The following is a 19,296-nucleotide window of genomic DNA, read 5'->3' as shown; positions in this document are numbered from 1 at the left end:
GGTGTTCTTTTACCACTGAATATGGTGTCGAGCTTGGGGTTACAGCTGAGGGTAAAATAATTATATTAAAATACTTTATTGTACATGTGACCTTGATCCGCAAGGACCTCCCCCAACTCTTTCATTGATTATTGTTGTTTGTTAATAAATGGCCACTGTGGCTAAATATATCCAAAAAGAAAGTCTCCTATGTATCATTATTCTACGTTAAGGGGTATGGGAGACTGTGGGGGGGGGGGGAGTAAATTAATATAGGGGATGGTTACAGGGAAACGAGTTGGGCCATACACTGTCATGTAGTTTACCTTGTTATGTGCCAGCAGGCCACAAAATAGATGGAGGTAGAGCAGGAACCAGACCTGACTGTTTTGCACATGGCTGGGGAAAGATATATAAACAAGATACACATACAAAAACGGGGGAGCCACACCCCTGTATGTACAAAGTACAAAAAAACTAAAGCAAAACCAAATAAATGAGCTTTAAAACACAGCCTTCATCAATAATGTACAATTTAGCAATATGAGAGTCAATGACTGTGAAACTGGACAGCCACACTTCTTGTCACACAGATTCCTCAAAAAAGCAAATATAACAAGGAGTATAAAGAATGGATGATGTGTTTACCAGTGTGACCTCTTTGTTAAAATTCTGTAATTTTCTTATTTTACATGGGATTACCATTCATAAAGTTACCTGGTTTTCACTGGGCAACCCCTTAATCACTCATCCGCAGGATAGGTTAGGTCTTCATCAGTGAGGGTCCGACCGCTGGGACTTACACTGATTGGCCGAACGGGGCACTTTAGAACAGAGCGGTAGTGTAAATGTTGGGCAGTCTTTCCATTCATTCCCTATGGGGCTGCCAAGCTCAGCACTTTTTTTTTTTTATCCGGAGCCCCATAGAGAATGAATAGAGTCGAGGACAGGAAACTCACCTGCCTCTTTGTGTTTTCACCAGCACTCCCTTTAAGAAATATATATGCTCCTCTCCTGAAGGGGAGACTGTCACAAGCGAAACCTGACCGAAAAGATAAGAACACTTTTATTTGCATGACGTTACATTGTGTTTTTATAACCTAAATACGTTTCACGGCTCATTGTGCAGCTGCACAAATTCTGGATTTACGGTATACACTTTCTGTATGTTCATGGAAAAAAAATAGATGGTGAAGGTATACTATATACACAGTCTGGGCTGATCTGTGGGCCACTGACATGCGTCTAAGTCGTGATGTATGACAGGAAATCATCCTGTCCATGGTTTATGTCTTAGCGGCTCTCAACGTCCTGTTTACAAAATTCAAGATTTGCTCAAAGCATGGTGTAATGGACCTTGCTCCTTCAAGGACCTTTTTACACATGACTTGTAGCTAATTAAGTGAATAGTCAATTATCTATTGACTGATCATTAATTAGCCTTTGACTTCTGACCATGGGAAAAGTCATATTGTAAAAGTAGTCAATATTTAGGAACCTATCAATTTAATAGTAAATTATCATTGATGCTAAGAATTTCTGTCTCCGGTGACTTGTTATCCTAACTTGGGCTGATTACATGCCATTGACTGTCTTGTGTTTAAAATCATTCAATTACTTTTTTTGCACCAGTAAGGCCCCATTCACACATCTGAGTTTCACATACTCTTTTATCTGTTTTTAAACTATGAGACAAATAACCTTTCACACTCCTTTATGCATACTGATGGTTCCCAAGAAAAAAACAAAAAAAAAACATTTGGTTTGATGTGAGGACCAAACTCATACAATCAAGTTAACAGCTCCATGGAAAAAACTAGCATCACACTGATGCCATCTGCATTACATCCATGTGCTGTCCGTTTTTCTTTGAAAAAGGCCGGGGTCACACAACCATTTTTCTCTCATCTGAGAAAATCGGGCCGATTATGCTAATGACGCTCTGATCAGAAGATAATCAGAGTGGGATCCAATTTTCTCGGAGTTGGAGAAACAAAAAGTTTCTCCACCTTCTCTATATTCTCAGTCTGTGAAAATCGGACCACACTCGGATGTCATCCAACAGCGGTCCGATTTTTCCATGGACCCATAGAGTTGAATGGGCGAATGCTCTATGTTTCTCTGAGGCAAATCCTGCATTCATGCAAGTCAGAGGAAAAAAATCAGCCCCATAAAATAGCATGGAAACAAGTGCTATCCATCAAAATGACAGATGGCACTTCCAATTTTTACGGTCGCGTGCAGGAGCCCTAATGCTGAGGGAAAACCTCCGTCAGGTTTTTGTCTTTTTTCATACAAGCAAAACAGACAACACATGGATAGAAAAAACAAACGTGGGGACAAAAGTGGATCTTGCACATTGATGAAAATTGGTCCTATTTTTTTTCGCTTATGAGAAAAAAAAAATAATGTGAATTCGGCCTACGTTTACCAAATTTTGCTGCCATTACACATTAGTAATTTCTTAAGCAACACATTAATTTTCACAATTGGTAACCAGACAAAATATATATTTTTTTCCTTCTCTCTATAAAAGAAAATGATGAAATATTACTGTTCTCACTTGGCTACTGGAGGCATGCCACTTCCTGAGTGTACTAAACAATGGTTTGCAACCACAACGTTCTCTACTACTGGGTGGATAAATAAAGGTATACTAGCATACAAATATTACCCAGAACCGGCCACATCTGTCAACTCAGCTCTCTTCGAAGCGGCCCTAATACCATGCAGAATTTTCACTGTCGTCCTGTAAGAAATTCCAGGACAGTCCTTAAAAATAAGACACATTTTTAGTCTATCTGTAAGAAAAAAAAATTGAAGGCTCCCGTGAATTTTTAAACATGAAGTAGAAAATGATAATTTACAGGTCAAAGTGAATGCAGCTGATGTCTTCATATCAGAATTATGGTCTATAGTCATGTATAATGATTTATTATGGTTTTCCAATGTGTCCGTAAAAAATATTGTCCTTGATTTTTTTGGTAAGCTGTCCGGAAAAAATAAAAAGTAATGTTGGCAACCTTCTACTGTGCCCCAGAGCCACTGCATCGCCTTATTATAGTTATATTGTGACTTTACCACTTGGCAGCCAAAGCTCTTCTAACCTTGTAAAATATTAGAGATGCAGTTGTAGTAATTAATCAATTTTACGTGCCGGTAATGCCATTTTTCCATGAACCACTACTAGGGATGTGCGGACCCGTGGATGTTCTAATTCGTCGGGTTCAACAAAACTTTTGTCCAAAGCTGGGGTCTGATACCAAAACTCTACTTGACCCAAACCCATAAAAGTCAATGGGGACCCGAACTTTGGTGTTGTATAAGGGCTATAAAATGGTCATAGTAAGGGTTGGGGAGTCTCTCTCTCTCTCACATTAAAGAAGACCGTGTTCGGAGTTCAGCACCCTATGACCCCCGGACTTTACAGCTTGGGTTCTTTCATCTCAATATACACAATATGGCTTGATGGAAATCTAGCAGTTTCCTATCATCCCGGAGGAAAGTCTTGCTTGTTTTGCACAATGCTGACTCTGTGTGTGACGCCTAATATGTACAGTGCATTTCCAACCAGTAATTAGGATTTGCATTAGGACATTTTGCACTCTAGCCCCCTTTTTGAAGTTTTATTCTATTTCTTTACAGCACACATACAGATTTTATGGCAGGTAACTTTGATTTCCCAGTTTTGCATTTATTCGAAAATTCTTTTGGATTTACTTAGTGCTAATGTTAAGAATGCATAATCCTGGTCCTGGGTGACCTAAAAAACCTGGATTTCCTGTTTCTCTGCTAATCACTAGAAGTAATTTATTAGCTGCTTAAGGTCTAACTTGATTATATTTCTAATTATGTTTGAAATATGTGGGAAAAAACCAATCCCCTCTAATCTATACTTGAAGGAACTATTGTTATTGCCGATAACGGTCCACAATATATTCTTTGGTAAATATGGTGGTTCTCAAATTCAAGATGTTCTTGGTTTAGCTCCTGAGACCCCTAGCAGATGGCTAAAGGAGGTTGCGTCCGGCCAGACATATCCCTTAAAGTAGCCATGTGTATTGCATGGTGACCAATCAGATTAATCAGCATTAATGGAATATATGAACGACCCCAGTCTGCCAGAGCAAGACTTGGCCAAGCAGCGTAGATGTTAATTTTCTGGGTCCTTTCTGTGCTTGGAATCCTCCTATTATATCACTATTTCATGCAGTGAGATGTCATTTTTAAGTGACTTAGACAGGAATGTCGCTGCCAAACAGTATCAGAACTGCGTCCCCTCGGCAATCGAGACAATTGTTAACAGCTCACCGAACAAGCGGCTACAGCCGGCACAAGAGCGCACGGTAGTGGAAATATTGACTCTGTGCACTAAAAATAAATTGTCCACTTCTGATGAATGGTGCCAATTCAGGGAAGGCCTCCGAGCGGCAGCCGCTCAAGCCAGTCCTTTATGTCAGTGTGTCCAGAGCTAAACATAGAAATAATTAAACAGCAGCTTAGGTTTCAGTAAATTTGTCCCAGTGGATGTGGCCAGGAGAAATCAGGAAAGGATATTATACTTTATATATTTTTATATGCTAGTTACCTGTTGTCAGAGCAATGAGGTGTACGTGTAATAAATACTGCGCAAAATAATATCTATAATTAACAATGTTTTATCACATCTGGGAGTTTTGCTTGAGAAACTACCAAATTGCAAGAGCTAAATCACTACATATGCTTCCGGTGCATTTGCATAGTGAGCCAGTATGTAAAAGCAGCTTCTATTGTCTATTACATTGCATGTATTAGCTGATGAATGATTTAGGGTATTTATTTATTTATTTTACTCACTTATATAGCACCATTAATTCCACAGCGCTTTACAGACATTATCATCACTGTCCCCGATGGGGCTTACAATCTAGATTCCCATCAGTATTTTTTTGAAGTGTGGGAGGAAATCAGAGAAACCGGAGGAAACTCATGCAAATACAGGGAGAACATACAAACTCCTTATAGATGGTATCCTTGGTGGGATTGGAACCCAGGACTCCAGCACTGTAAGCCTGCAGTGCTAACCACTGAGCCACCGTGCTGCCCTGGTATGTCTAGAAATGACCTAAAAAAACTACTGTGGTTTCTGTTACGGATCTGCAACTAAATATGCAGGTATATGTGGATTATGTTTCAGATCTGCTGCGTATTTCATCCTACGCATTGTGACGGGTGAAACCAATAGTGAAGATCTGCAGAAAGAACTGATCTACAGATCTATTTCCAGGCAGCAAATATCTACATGTATCTTCTTTGCTGCTACTGTCATCTGCTGCAGATTTTCCATCTGTAAATCAGGAAGCAAAATTTTAAGCAAGTTTGTAACTTGTGAAAATGGCCATACTGGAAGATTGTTAAAGGGGTTGTCCAGGCTTGGGATGAAACTCTGCAGTGAGTCTTCATGACAGCAGACTTTTTTAAATGCTCACAGCTTGCACATCACACACTTCAGGATTCTCAGATGCCGGCAGCGAGTGCGGGTGATCATATGACTGCTAGTATGTGATTTGCATACCCGCGGTCACGTGCCTACTAGGTGTACTCAGCCTTAGACCTCCTTCACACGTCAGCGTCTCCGGTACGTGTGGTGACAGTTTTCACATGTAGCGGAGACACTTACATACGTAGGCCCATTCAAAAGAATGGGTCTGCGCACATGTCATTAAGGTTTCACTGACCGTGTGCCTGTGGGCAAAACATGCTGACATGTCCGTTTTCTTTATCATAACGGGCTGCAAAATGTCCCACACATGTGCACATGGATGACACACGGATGACATTCATGTGTTATCAGTGTGAAATGTATGCTTGGGGTGCTGAACGAAGCTCTCATCATTGTCACCTGGTCTCTCTAACATCAGCGCGACCAGAAGACAATGATGAGAGTTGTATTCAGCACTTGCTGTGTATATTGTGTGTAAAATAAATAATTATTTTGAAAAAATGTCGTAGGCTCCCATGGTATTTTTATAACCAGAAGAGGGAAAGCCGATGTTAATAATCTGGGAAAGGGCCAATATCCCAAAAGGTTTTCATGCTATTTCATGCTTAGCCTTTACTGGTTAGTTTTTGGTGGACCTTAGAAGGAAAATGACATAGGGTCCCCCTGTAAATTCAACCAACAAAGTCTAAACAGACAGCTGTGGGATGATATTTATAGACTCGGAAAGGACCAGGGATATTGTCCCCCCCCAACTTAAGAACATCAGCACCACGCCACCCCAGAAGTGGTGCATCAATAAGATGTGCCAAATCTGGCGCTGTGGTGCGTTGGCAAGTGGGATAATAGGGTTGGAGTTGATGTCAGCTGTATTATGGCTCTGACATCAAGCTCAGGGGTTAGTATTGGAGAGGCGTCTATAGGATGCCACCATTACTAATCCCATAGTCATACTGTAAAAAATACACAGCCTGAATAAAGTCCTTTAATTGAAAGAAAGACACAGACACTTATATTTGAAACAAACACTCTCCTCCCCACATTTTATTCCCCATATAATAATTGAGTTATATATTATGCTGCAAATATGAATTAACACAACATGCATTGCAAATATGAAACAACACAATATTCATAAAGATAGGTACATATTATTCATAGGGAGAGACCTCACTAGTCCAGTGCCGCCCCTAGCCAGCATTTCTTCACCCCGCAGCGGGTGATTGACAGTTATCTCACACGTATAAAATGAGAGAGACCTGTCAATCATCTGGACCAGACTGGGGAAAAGCCGTTGGGAGGCAGCATCGGACTAGTTAAGTCTTTCCCTATAGTCTTTTTCTTTGAAAAGTCACAAATTTTATGTGCAACGCAAGGTTGTGCAAAAAATGTTGCGACACTTCTCATTTTCATGCCAGTGTGCGGCATTTCTGGCAAAATTCGTGGAGCTAGGGAGGAGCTGGTCAGGCGTGGCTATGCCTGGTAAATTACTCAAGAATGGTGGCATTTCTTGCGCCAAAAATGTTACTTCAGTCCCTGACTGGAGTAACATTTCTGGCAAGGCTCACAGAGACACCACTTGTGCAGATGTGCAGCAAGGCTCTGATTCAAGCTGTGCGTACTGTGGGCAGCATGAATGAAGTGACAGATTCCCATGCCTAATTTTTGGTAAACCATTGGAAGCTTTGAAGTAAAACAATTGTAACAATGTTTAGGTGGCCATTGTATAATAATGCATTACAGATATTATCATCGTTGTCCCCATTGGGGCTCCTAATTTAAATTCCCTATCAGTATGTCTTTAGAGAGCGGGAGGAAAACAGAGTACCCGGAGGAAACCCACGCAAACACTTAGAGAACGTACAATCTCCTTGCAGATGTTGTCTTTACTGGGATTTGAACCCAGGATTCCATTGCTGCAAAGCAACAGTGCTAACCACTGAGCCACCATGAATTTGCAGGTCATTGGCTCTTACATAATTCGCTCTGAATAACGTGCTTTATGTATTTCACCGCTGTCTAATGATAAATGGATCAAATCTGTAATCTCCGTATAATTCACAGGTGTTAGTAAGTTTGTGTATCCTGTATTTCGCACAAGTTTTCTCCGTCCGTATCCATTGGTGAATTTGCTGTAAGGTTACATGGCGTTCCAGTAACGAGTTTGTTTTCTTAACTATAAATAGGGTGGCACTTATTTTTTTAAGTTAAGGCTCTATTTCCTGAGAGCAGAACATAATAAAACATGTAATTAAAGGCTGACAATGACAGGAAGAGCTATCCTGGGGAGCAGGCGGTAGGGAAAGCCGGGCCAGAGAGCTGTGGCTAGCCTATTTTAAATACTAGGGAGTGAGAGTGAGAGGAGTGTTGAAAATAGAGATTATAAAATGAGCAAAGACATATTTACTGAATTCATACTAACCTTCAATATACAAGGAAAGGCAAGGTGTGTGGCGGACAACCTGGAGCATTACTCGAGGTAAGAGTGCAGAGACGGGCAACTTTCCGAGGTTAGTATTAAACGCCACAGTTGGGTTTTACTGCAAGCTTGGCACGGGCATCACACTGTATTCGGATCATGTCCAGACTTGTACACCTTCTGAAAACTTGTTCAGACACATTTAGAAAAATATAGTTTTGTGGAAATTTTCTTGCTGGTAAAAAAAAAATAAAAATCTTGTGTTTTGTAAGTGTGTCCACATTTGCATCAAATTAGGGCTCAACCCCTAGGGTGAAAATGGCAGGTTGGCTATTTACCATACAAGTTTTTTAACTCCAAAGCGGAATGGATCTGGCTGCTATTCCCTGAACGTTTTGGTTGAAGGGAAAATACGGAAGAAGGAAAAGAAGTGTTAAGTTTTAGGGCCCCTTAATTTTTTGCATCTATGGAAATTCCAAGTGTTAACCCCTCTTATGGAGTGATTGCATACTGCTATACTATCCACTATACCATAAGAAAACCACTTGTGAAAACACCCAATTTAGCTCAACCACTTCTTTATCTTTCAAAGTCGATGCTGGAGAGTAGCTACATATCATACCTTGTTTTTCGGGGTTGTTGGTTGTCTCAATAGTTGGGCCCCAATGGATTAGAATGGCATAACTCCTCAATTTCACAGTATATTAGTGTAAGAGTGTCTTTCTGGTTCCTAATTTCTCTATATGTTTTGGCTTCCCAGTTACATAAGATTGCATTGCCCTTCCTCTTTTATGTATAGCACTGAATATTCTGATTTTTCAGACTGCACCAAATTTTTGGTTCCAGAGGCTTCTTATTTAATTATATTACTCATATAGTGCGAGTAATTTCACAACATTTACAGACATCATCATTACTGTCCTTATTGGGGCTCACAATATAGATTCCCTATCAGTATGTCTTTGGAGTGTGGGAGATACAGTTGTGCTCAAAATTTTACGTACCCCTGCAGAATATTTGCTTTCTTGGCCTTTCTCGACCTGTCATTGGCTACAGTAGAACAAGTGAAAGTTCTGGAGTGGCCATCTCAGTCTCCTGACCTCAATATTATTGAGACACTCTGGGAGATCTCAATGCACAGTTCATGCTAGACAGCCCAGGAATTTACAGGAACTGGAGGCTTTTTGCTAAGAAGAGTGGGCAGCTTTACAATCTGAGAAAATAAAGAACCTCATCCACATCTACCACAAAAGATTTCAAGCTGTGATTGATGTTAGTGAGGGCAATACACGGTATTAAGAAATGGGGTATGTAAACTTTTGATGACGGTCATTTGGATGTTTTGGGTTGTCATTATGATTTAAAGAGAAAACACAGTAGTTTGACAATAAATGACTTCACCCAACCACTAACCATGAGTGGAGAAAAAGGCCATCATTCATAGGCCAAGAAAGCAAAAATTTTGCCGGGGTATGTAAAATTTGGAGCACAAATGGGACCTGGTGGAAACCTGTGCATACAAGGACATGCAAACTCCTTGCAGATGTCGACCTTGATGGGCTTCTTTATACGTTTTGATCCTGTTCACTTATAGTGCTACTTTGGAAGGAAATGCTGGCCTGTATAAACCCTAGACTGGATTATTCATTGCCTCTCAGTCCCATTGTATATCTAATTGAGGAATTTGATTAAATTCAGGAATTGGATATCCCTTAAAACTGTTTTGCCTCAAGCAGGGTCCAGCATTACTTGAGTTCATAATTGCAAAAAGGTTAGATCAATGGACCAATAACAAAGATATTTCATAGAATTTCTTCTATAGATTGTGTAAGACCGGCAAACTGTATTTGCTAGACCTCCAGTTGTGAATAGTTCACTATTCCTCCTCTCAAAGGAGTGAATATGATACAGATCTAGAGACTTAGATTACTGGAGATCTTTTTTTATTAAAACAAGTGTGACAAAGTCACTGGCAAAGTACTGGAGGAGGGGAGAAATGTATCACTACCGTTGTTATCCTCAGTGATATGAACCTAGGAATACACTCCAGCACACTAAGTGCTGAGATGGGTTAATCGGCCATGTTTAGGGCTAGGTAGAGAACAGCTGTAGAGTGGGTGGAGTTAAGATGATAAATATATTCAGGGTTGGGTAGGCCTGGAGGTGCAAACTCCTGATCTGTGTTTTCATTATAAGGAAAGCTGAACTTTTGTTGAGTGTTTCTGAGCAGGCGGACCCCCCTGTAACTTGAACTGTGCCATATGGGTTTTTTCCCGTTGGGCAGGAAAGGACATGTTTGTTTTGCTAAGGCTGCACTGGTTTATGCAGAACCTTTAATAAACCAGTGGAAGATGGCTTGTTCCAGTGTCTTCATCTATGTGCAGCCTAGTGAGCCAATCTACGACACCAGGCATAACTTACAGCATTGGTGTATTTTTGCTTTATTGTATGTTCGATAAAGCAGAGTGCGTATAGAAATAGCGTCCCCCTTTTTTTGTCTGGAAAATGTGAAGACAACATGATGACTGAATGAAAACTAGAGGTCATCGCCTTCACTTACCGACCACAGCCGACCCGCTAATCTCTCTAATGCTTTTCTGAAGGGGACAACAATGGGCACTTTCTTTCTCAAATGATTCACAGATGAAGTAAAGCTTGGTTAATACAGTCTATGTTCTGCTAAATGCAGTACGTTGGTAAAAAACTGATTTGTATGGAGGAGGAGCTGATGGATTATAAACATTCACTCTGTTCCTCAATTCCATCTTTTATTGTTTTCTTATATAATTTCTCTCCTTCTCCACTCCTTTTCCTGCTTAGGTTACGTTCTGCAGCCCTCTCGTGATCCGATTAATGTTTTCTAAGCTGTTTGTCTTTTCTTCCTTCTTTAGCTCTTTGTCGACTACTTGCCTGTATCATTACCATCTTACTTTATCTTGCTTGTTCCTCCTTTACAGAAATGTGCAAGATAATCGTGAATGAGAGTTGATGTAAACAGGCTGCAGATCACCCGCTGATCGAGTAAAACGCTCACTCATGGGGTGAAATGATGTTTTGCGCAGCACAAATGATCATAGTTTTCAACAGTGCATAATCCGGTGTAAACAGGGCTCACAGTGCTGAGAATCAGGCGCTGAGCGATCTAGAATAATCACGTTGTTTGGTCTGCAGAACATAATGATAGGGAGTTTAGATTGTGAGCCCCAATAGGGACAGAGGAGATGATGTTTGTAAAATGTGGAGTTAATGGCGCTATATAAGTCAGTAAAATAAAAAAAAAATGAGGACATAATGATAAAAAAGGATAAACGAGTACCAGTCATCTCGTATATAGTTAATCATCACTCGTTAATGGGCCAAAGTCAAGTCGGACTAAATGGACCATAGAGGCCTTTGGTGAGGGCACTGACCAATCGCATTTACAAAGCAGCAGGGAAGACTGTCAGGGGCAGCGGCCTAGGTGTTGTGCGTGCCATAACAAATGGCGCATGGAAGGTACTGTCAGGCTTTGCATATGGACCCAGGAGCATCGCGGAACACCTCAGAGGAAGTTGGACAGTAGTGAGCATTCCTAAGCCTACATTGATATAAAGATGCACAAGTGAAATTTATTTTATATTGGGTTCACAATGAATATTTACTATTCATTAATAAACTATATAATTGAATCATACTGTGATTGGTACAAATACAGGAGGGTATTTCATAATAATAATAATGTAGCATATCTTATGAACTACTTTCATTTACCAGTGTTGTCACCCTGTCTATTTTTTTTTATTGTCAATGGTATTAACAGAAATGTACCCTAACAAAAGCATGATTGTGGGCCTTGAAGCCAGCGCCATTTATCAGGCTACTATTTCCTGTTGTCCACATTAGGGTGGTTCCACCCTGCTCAGCTTCTGCCAGGCAATTGTGTGAGAATTGAGTTGGGAACAGTACAAGAATCCCATTGTTGTCATAATCTGACAGCGGATGCACAGAGGCCGAGTGTGAAGGACTCGTTCAGAGATGTTCTGACATCAGAAATCTCTCCATAGCTTTCCTGATTTCACCAGTTCAATGACCCTCCTATCTCATGTGGTTTTAGGTGGAACAGAGTACCATCTTTGTGTTACGATGTATATAGATATGAACTGTATCACTTTGTTACTTATATTCCCTTGCAAGGTTTGCACCTTTATCTAATGAAAATCTAGTTGCTGATTATTGTATATTTGAATTTTTTTTATAGGTCTTTTATTTTATGATTTAGTTAAATTCCCAATGTTTGTATAATGTGTATAAGTATAACTGGTGGGAGAATCATGTATTATCATCATTTAACCATTAATATTTAAAGGCTAAAGAACTAGATTACTCTTTCATTATCTTAACTCTGTGTTTTGCCTATTTTTTTTTTTTTTTTTACAGGTGGCAACCTGTTCCTGGAACAAAGGCAGCCATGTTAGTGAAAATGAATAGTTTAAGACAAGTGCCAGTGTCTCCATCCTGTACACCTCTTCAAAGTAGCAACCCAAAAAATTCTTTAGGCCGAGCTGCTGGATATGCTCATGGTCAGCCCACTTCTGTGCCTGCAAAACCTGGAATTGATACAAAACAATCAATGCAAGTAAAGAAAACAGACAATGGTGGATTCTGTCTTGTCTTGACTAATGGGGCCACGTGTCAAACTCCACAGAGGACTCCTACAGGGACACTGCAGCCTTCCTCCCCCAGGTATGGATCCCCACCACCTATATATGATGAGCCATCTTTAGAGTCTCCGATTTATGATGAGCCTCCTGCAGAGATGGACTTCGAGAGTATGACTGTACAGTCGCTTTCACCGCCTTTGTCCCCAACTAATAGTCTTCAGAGCCATTCACAGACTCCCAAACTTCTGCCCTACCCAGGTCATCCAAGTAAACACAAGAGAAACCCATCTGCTACGGAATACAGCCCAGCTGGCAGAGAGTATATAAAGCACATGGTCAATGTTGATCAATCCTCTAAACAAACTATTTCTCCTACTGGATCTCTTGATGCCTATCCTAAACAGCAGCCTGGTCCATTGGCGTTAAAAGACAGCTTTAAACATTCTTGGAGAGTCCTGGAAGCGAATGTTCTCAAGAACATGGAGGCTCACCATAACAGGCAAAACAGTCTTCCCCAAGACTACCCAACGGTGGTAAGCCAACAGGACTCTGGTTATTCCACAGGCCCTTCTCCTAGCTTGAGAAAAAGGAAAGGTAGAAGACAAGGCACGGCTCAGGCAAGACCTGGTTCAGTGGGCAGTAGCAGTGAACTCAATGCACTAAATGATAAACTAATTGCAGAAATGAGGTCAGTAGTCTGCAGAACGACTGCAGTAAGGGGCAGTAAGACCAGCCTGGACACAGACATGATAGAAAACATTGCCCCAGACAATAACAAGGTGCGTTTTCAGACGGACTCCTTAAAAAACTGCATGGGCAGAGGGTCAAGGGATGACCTCACATCAAGCAGTAGGTCTTTGTATAGACTTGGATCTGAAGTGAGAGATTATAAAGGAGAAGCAAATACTCAGCCAGAAGTGGTACGACAGAAACGAACCTATGAGAAGATGGACTTTGTGGAGAAGAAAGTCACAAGCCAGATAAGTTTACTCTCAACTGAATCCACAAGGACGGTATCACAGGTATTTTATTTTGCTTGATATATATAGAGAATAAAAAAGTGAGCAATTACAAAAATACAAACCACAAATAAAGCACATCCCTCACTTATTTAACTTAGAGGATATAAAATATATATTCTATTCTTTCTTAGTAAAGATGGCTTTAGGTTACAGGCTTGAAGCCTTTGTAGTAAACTGCCAGGTTTTGGTGACATTTCGTATTCTGATCAGTTTTGTCATGGAGAGAGCTTGTAAGAGTTCCTAAAAATCAAGTACCTGAATGACCCCATATACCCACATAATTGCTACTATTCAACTCAATACTACAATATTTTTAACTATACACACTTCACCTACTACAGAACCTCTTTTTGAAAGAGCAGAGACCTATAGTACAGCGCCAGTCTCCATGTGCCCCCTACAGTACCAGCCAGATGCTTTCCCCCTTTTTACATCATGTACCAGACACAGTATGCTAGCAGATGCTAAACCAACATGTACTTAATTCATAATATTTAAGACTAAAGCCCCCTCATACACTTTAGTTAGCTATCTTTCCCGGTTCCGCCATGCACAGGAGCACTCATATGAGGGAGTCAATGCCAGACTCCTCTGGCGGTGGCTTTACTCCCAGAAAAGAAAAGGATTGGCTATTTGAAACATCAACATCCAACGTCATTAGACCCCCCCATACACATTATATAAATTTAATAGGCTCAACCGAGAAAATGCCCCATAATGCGTGTGAAATGTAAAATAAGATCTAGTGATACATAATTGAGGTTATGCTGTAATAGATTAAATGAAGGGGTAAACCAACAAAGTTAACAGACAAACAGAGAAGCAAACATGGTAATAACCCTATAACTCTATACGTAACCCCCTTTTCTCATGTACAGCACCATGGAATTAATGGTGCTATATAAATAAATAATAATAACCCACAAAACAGTAATAAAAGTGGAAAAACAACCTTCATTAAATAAAAATAATCATGATCCAGGAATGAGTGCAACAGTGAGAAATAGGTGTTAGAAGCAGCAGGGAAAGACATATAGTTAGGCATTCATTGTATTATGTTGTAATATGGCTGAGAACTAATCTGTAAAAGTAATGGCAGAGTAATAACAAAGTCAACCATACAATAACACGCCCGTTGTAGTCTTCTCCTGCTGAAATGATGCCAGCGCTATACACATTAGACTGTTGGCCAATCCATACCTATATATGTGGGTTTGGTCAAATGTGAAAGGTGGCCTTAAAACTCGGGTGTATCTTTTTCCTTTAAGATAATGTACCACAATCCTTAGAAATCATCCTTGCCAACCCTTTTTTTTTATTGTTGGACAAGTTCTCTAAAAAGTCACAGAAAACATAGATGTTTGGAAACCCATACTAGATCATAAACATTAGAAGTGATTCTTGTCTATAACCTAGGATACTGATAGGAACACATTAGTAACATTTACAAGTAGGAAGACAGTCGGCACTCTTGAGATTTGGTGATGCCAGAGGTAGGATGGTCAGCCCAATCACAGCGCTATCAGCACTTGTCCTTGACACTACTCCACATGACACCAGGCCATGACCAAGGTCCAGAATGACTAAAACATCTAGGTTGGCCATCTTCTTGATACATGGATAGACTGCAATGAATAGAGGTCAGCATATGACATTCAAGATATTCCGAGTGCTATGGTTTTCTGTACACAATCTCAATAATCTGTACCAAACCTTCCAGCTTCATATAAGCAATCACAAACGCATTTTTTTCAGAACATTGGATGAAAATACCATATTGTCTCAGAGATTGTCCATAAATTTGTGGATGGTTGCCAACGTTGTTGGACATGAACATGGATGGCTGTATAAATCGGAACGACATCTGAACGCAGTGCACGGACTGGCCGTTGGCTCTTCATGTATTTCTATGCAGCTTTCACGCTCAGGTCGTGAGGGCCGCCGGCCAGTCCGTGCACTGCGTTCAGATGTCGTTCCGATTTATATGTCCGTCTGACTGAGCCCATACTATCAGCCATAGTATGAGTGGTTGGTGGTATAACATGCAGTTTCATAGTCTGAGTAGCTGAACTTGTTTCATGAGGCTGTTGTCTTTAGGTGTGGTCATTAACTTTCCAAACCCGGAGGGACATACCACATATTTCAAGGTAAAACTTTACTGGATTTCACTATTTGTGAAAGGCACCATCAGGTTTGGCTCTACCAGATGTGCAAGTTAACCCGGTTATCAGTGGCTAACTTGTAGCTGGAATCAGAATTTGTTATGGGCAATGTTGACGTCACATCCAAAACTGCGCAGGATTTTAAGTGTCAGATAATTAAAAAAAAAAAAATAACCAAGAATAAGAAAAAACAGCTGCACAACTCCAATCTTCCGTGGAATTAAAAACCTGTGTCCTTTATTTCATTTGCACAATACAATGTGGACAAGGTTACAAAGGAGGGACCTTCCCTCCTTTGTAACCTTGTCCACATTGTGCAAATGAAATAAAGGACACAGTTTTTTTATTCCACGGAAGATTGGAGTTGTGCAGCTGTTTTTTCTTATACTTGGATTATTTTGCATGTGTTTCCCAGCGAGCACCTCTATATACCGTGAACATACCGTGTAGGGTGTTGCTGACCCAGAGTCCATCATCTCCACCAGTAAGTCGATTTTTGTCTTTGTGCCATTCAATTTTTCTTTTTTTCTTGAAATTAAAAAAAATGTTAACAGTATGGTTTAATATTTTTTTTACCAATTATAACGCATTAGGCATCATTCACACATCAGTAATTTCGGTCAGTATTTCATCAGTATTTGTAAGCCAAAACCAGGAGTGTCACGAAAACACAGAACAGGCGTCAGTGTTTCAGTAATAGTTTTTCTCTGTAGGTTCCTCTCCTGATTTTGGCTTACAAACACCGAAGCAAAATGCTGACCAAATATTGATGTCTGAATGAGGCCTTGACACTTGTTACCTGCTCCCGGCTGCGAGGACGCCATGCACACCGATTCATCTGGTGACAGACATCCTTGATAAAGGCCTGAGAGACGAAATGTCGGAAATCTTGCCTTGTCCATTTCATATACCGGCTGTAAATAAACATTCTTTTGTTACACAGAATATTCCTAAGAAATATCTTTTTTTGAGTGCCGGAGGTTTTTTCTACTTCTGAATGAGGCCTTGTACACGTGTTCTGTATGTGAACAGGCATGTTTCAAATCACACAGCATCTGGAATCTTAAAAATGATACCCTTCAACTATTCTAATGATTAATGTATATAGTGTGAGCTACCAGTCACGATAACCTGGAGTTCAGTGTGACCTTCCGCATCGCTCCCATTCCCTGGGCTGTGTGCAGCACTTCTGTAGTCTAACTCCCTGTCCTGCCTCACGGCCATCATTTACTTCTTATCACATCTTGTTATGACATTGTAGTCCTTGATTTGTATTGTCATCTAAACAAGTCCACCTCCTGTCACTACAGCCGATAGAAGAAAACCGGTATTACCATTTGTTTATACAACCCTGGTATCTTATATCACTTAATATTAGAAGTCCATTATGTTCAAACAGATTTTACATGTCACTTATTAATATTTTACAAAATCTTTTAGATTTCACTCTAATCACTGAGCCTCATAATAGGCTACATTTCATTATCATTACTGATGAAAAGGTTCCACTGTTCACAGTAGGTCATGGTCACAGCTCGCCTCCTCCCCCTCCCTGCACAGATAACCACACATAAAAAACAACAAAGCAGACTGAATACTCACAACACATGTATATATCATTGAGCGTTATTAGGTAACTATTGTAAATACATGATCATAATTGTGATTATTTATGACACACGTGCGAAATTAGGAAGAATGGCAGACCATTCGTAAAGTAATGAAAAACCAAAAAAGAGAGGATTGAACAGAGGTCACACAATATAAGCAGCACGAAATAGAAATAAAACACCTTCATTAGAACAAATGGTGAGACAATGGTGGCACAACTACAGAAATGATTATGGTGAACAATAGTACAGTACACCTATAGGTACCAAACAGTGGATCACAGGTAGCAAACGGTAACCACACAGACTTTACTGGTGAGATAAATGATGGAGTCATGTACAAATAGGAACAAATCTCACAGTAATGAAGTATGCACTGATCATGTATAGAGATGGAATGTGTACAGTGATCTAAACAGCTCATAGGACCAAAGAAGGTGTGAACAGTATAAATAGATAAGAATGCACAAGATGTATTCAATGCTTAATAGAAAAAGTGCCATTCAAGTGCAGAAATCATATAGTTTTTACAAAAGACGTCCATATTACCTGGTGGTGTACCATATAAGTGCAGGCACATACCCCGACGCGTGTTTTGGACCGGTGTCCTGACGAAGGGGGGTGAGCTACAGTATCCGACACAGCTACTAGAAGATGTATAGCACCCTGCCTGGTAAATAAGGAAACCTGACACTCAGATGATCGGGGGTGGGGGGTGACTAAAGTCACACACCCCTTAGCATAGGCCATCATAGTCCTAGAAAATTATTTGAAGGCCTCCTTTGGACGTAGTTGGATAGTTGCAGAATAATCGCTCACAGAAACTTTCCCAATTTCTGCCGGCGTGAACATGTCAAAGGTCACCTAATGAAGGAGCAAAATGCTTGTTCATAGTTGATTTGATTTTTATGCATGTCTAAAATTCATGGTGTGACGTCCTTTCAATAATATGAACTGTGTATGGCTGCAGAACCATCGTATTTGGGCCTTTTCATATTGCGTTCTTCCCCACGCTCAGTGGTCCCATTGGGACTTACGTCTGAACCCCCCACAAAACAGGATTCGGGTGTGTGCGCCAACTGGGCCATTGACTAGAATGGTAACGACAGAGTAACGTGTGTTCTGTCGTACATAATTTTACACCAACTGGAGGGGGAAACTCTGAAAATTATGCACGACAGGACACATGTTACTCTGTCATTACCAGTCAATGGCCCTGACGGCGTATATGCCCGAGTCCCATTTTGCAGGGGGTTTGGATGTAAGCTCCAATGGGGTCACTAAATGTGGGACAAAGCACAGTATGAAAGCACCCTTAGTGATTGACCTGTCCCCATTACTACTAGTCGGCCTGTAAACAAGCCAATAAACAAGCAGCTCGGCACTGGCCTGACATCAACCTTTGTAAATGGGCCAATAAATTATAGCATGCTGCTTTTTTTGGGTGGGAAACATTGTTTAAAGAAAATTAAGTATGAAAAGGACACCAAAATGCCACAATAAAAGCCTTGATTGACACAAGTTTTTTTTTTCCAAGTTTTTCTATATGTAGCAATGTTTTGGATGTGACTCCATCCTAAAATAAGCAAATTCTCCCTCAGTTCCAATATTTGGTCCTATATCTAATGGCAAAATGTAGAAAGACTTGTTAGTTATGTATCAGCACTTAATGTAGAGTACAAAGTGTACATTGACGTTTTTATATTTTTCTGCTATGTTTTACAATAACACTTACATGTGATAGTCGAGCAGTGCTGAATAATTTAAATCAATCTGTTCAGCCACTCAGATCTGAGCAGCTTGCTGGAAATGCATCCTCTATTTCTAGATTCATATAGAACATCAACAGTTTGTGTTTGTTATATTCGCATTTGCCCTCTGATCTTATTCATTCCTTTGGTGAAATCCTCCTGATGATTACTTGTTTATATTTTTTTATACAGTATTATTAGTTATTATCTGTACAAAGGTACATTCGAAAATCT

At 40.2% G+C, this 19,296-nt stretch overlaps 1 protein-coding gene across 2 annotated transcripts in view; it reads left to right on the top strand.

The window, feature by feature from the left end:
* The window catches only part of LOC143765335 (rho GTPase-activating protein 39-like), a 99,432-nt gene that overhangs the window by 42,424 nt on the left and 37,712 nt on the right, over nt 1-19,296 (top strand). For both annotated transcript variants that reach the window (XM_077251892.1, XM_077251893.1), the window contains exon 3: nt 12,294-13,539. In XM_077251892.1, the coding sequence (XP_077108007.1) occupies nt 12,294-13,539 (1,246 nt within the window). The remainder of the gene's footprint in view (nt 1-12,293; nt 13,540-19,296) is intronic.

Source organism: Ranitomeya variabilis, chromosome 4 (assembly GCF_051348905.1).
Source record: "Ranitomeya variabilis isolate aRanVar5 chromosome 4, aRanVar5.hap1, whole genome shotgun sequence".
Taxonomy (NCBI): Eukaryota; Metazoa; Chordata; class Amphibia; order Anura; family Dendrobatidae; genus Ranitomeya; species Ranitomeya variabilis.
This window is presented reverse-complemented; position numbering and strand designations above follow the sequence as displayed.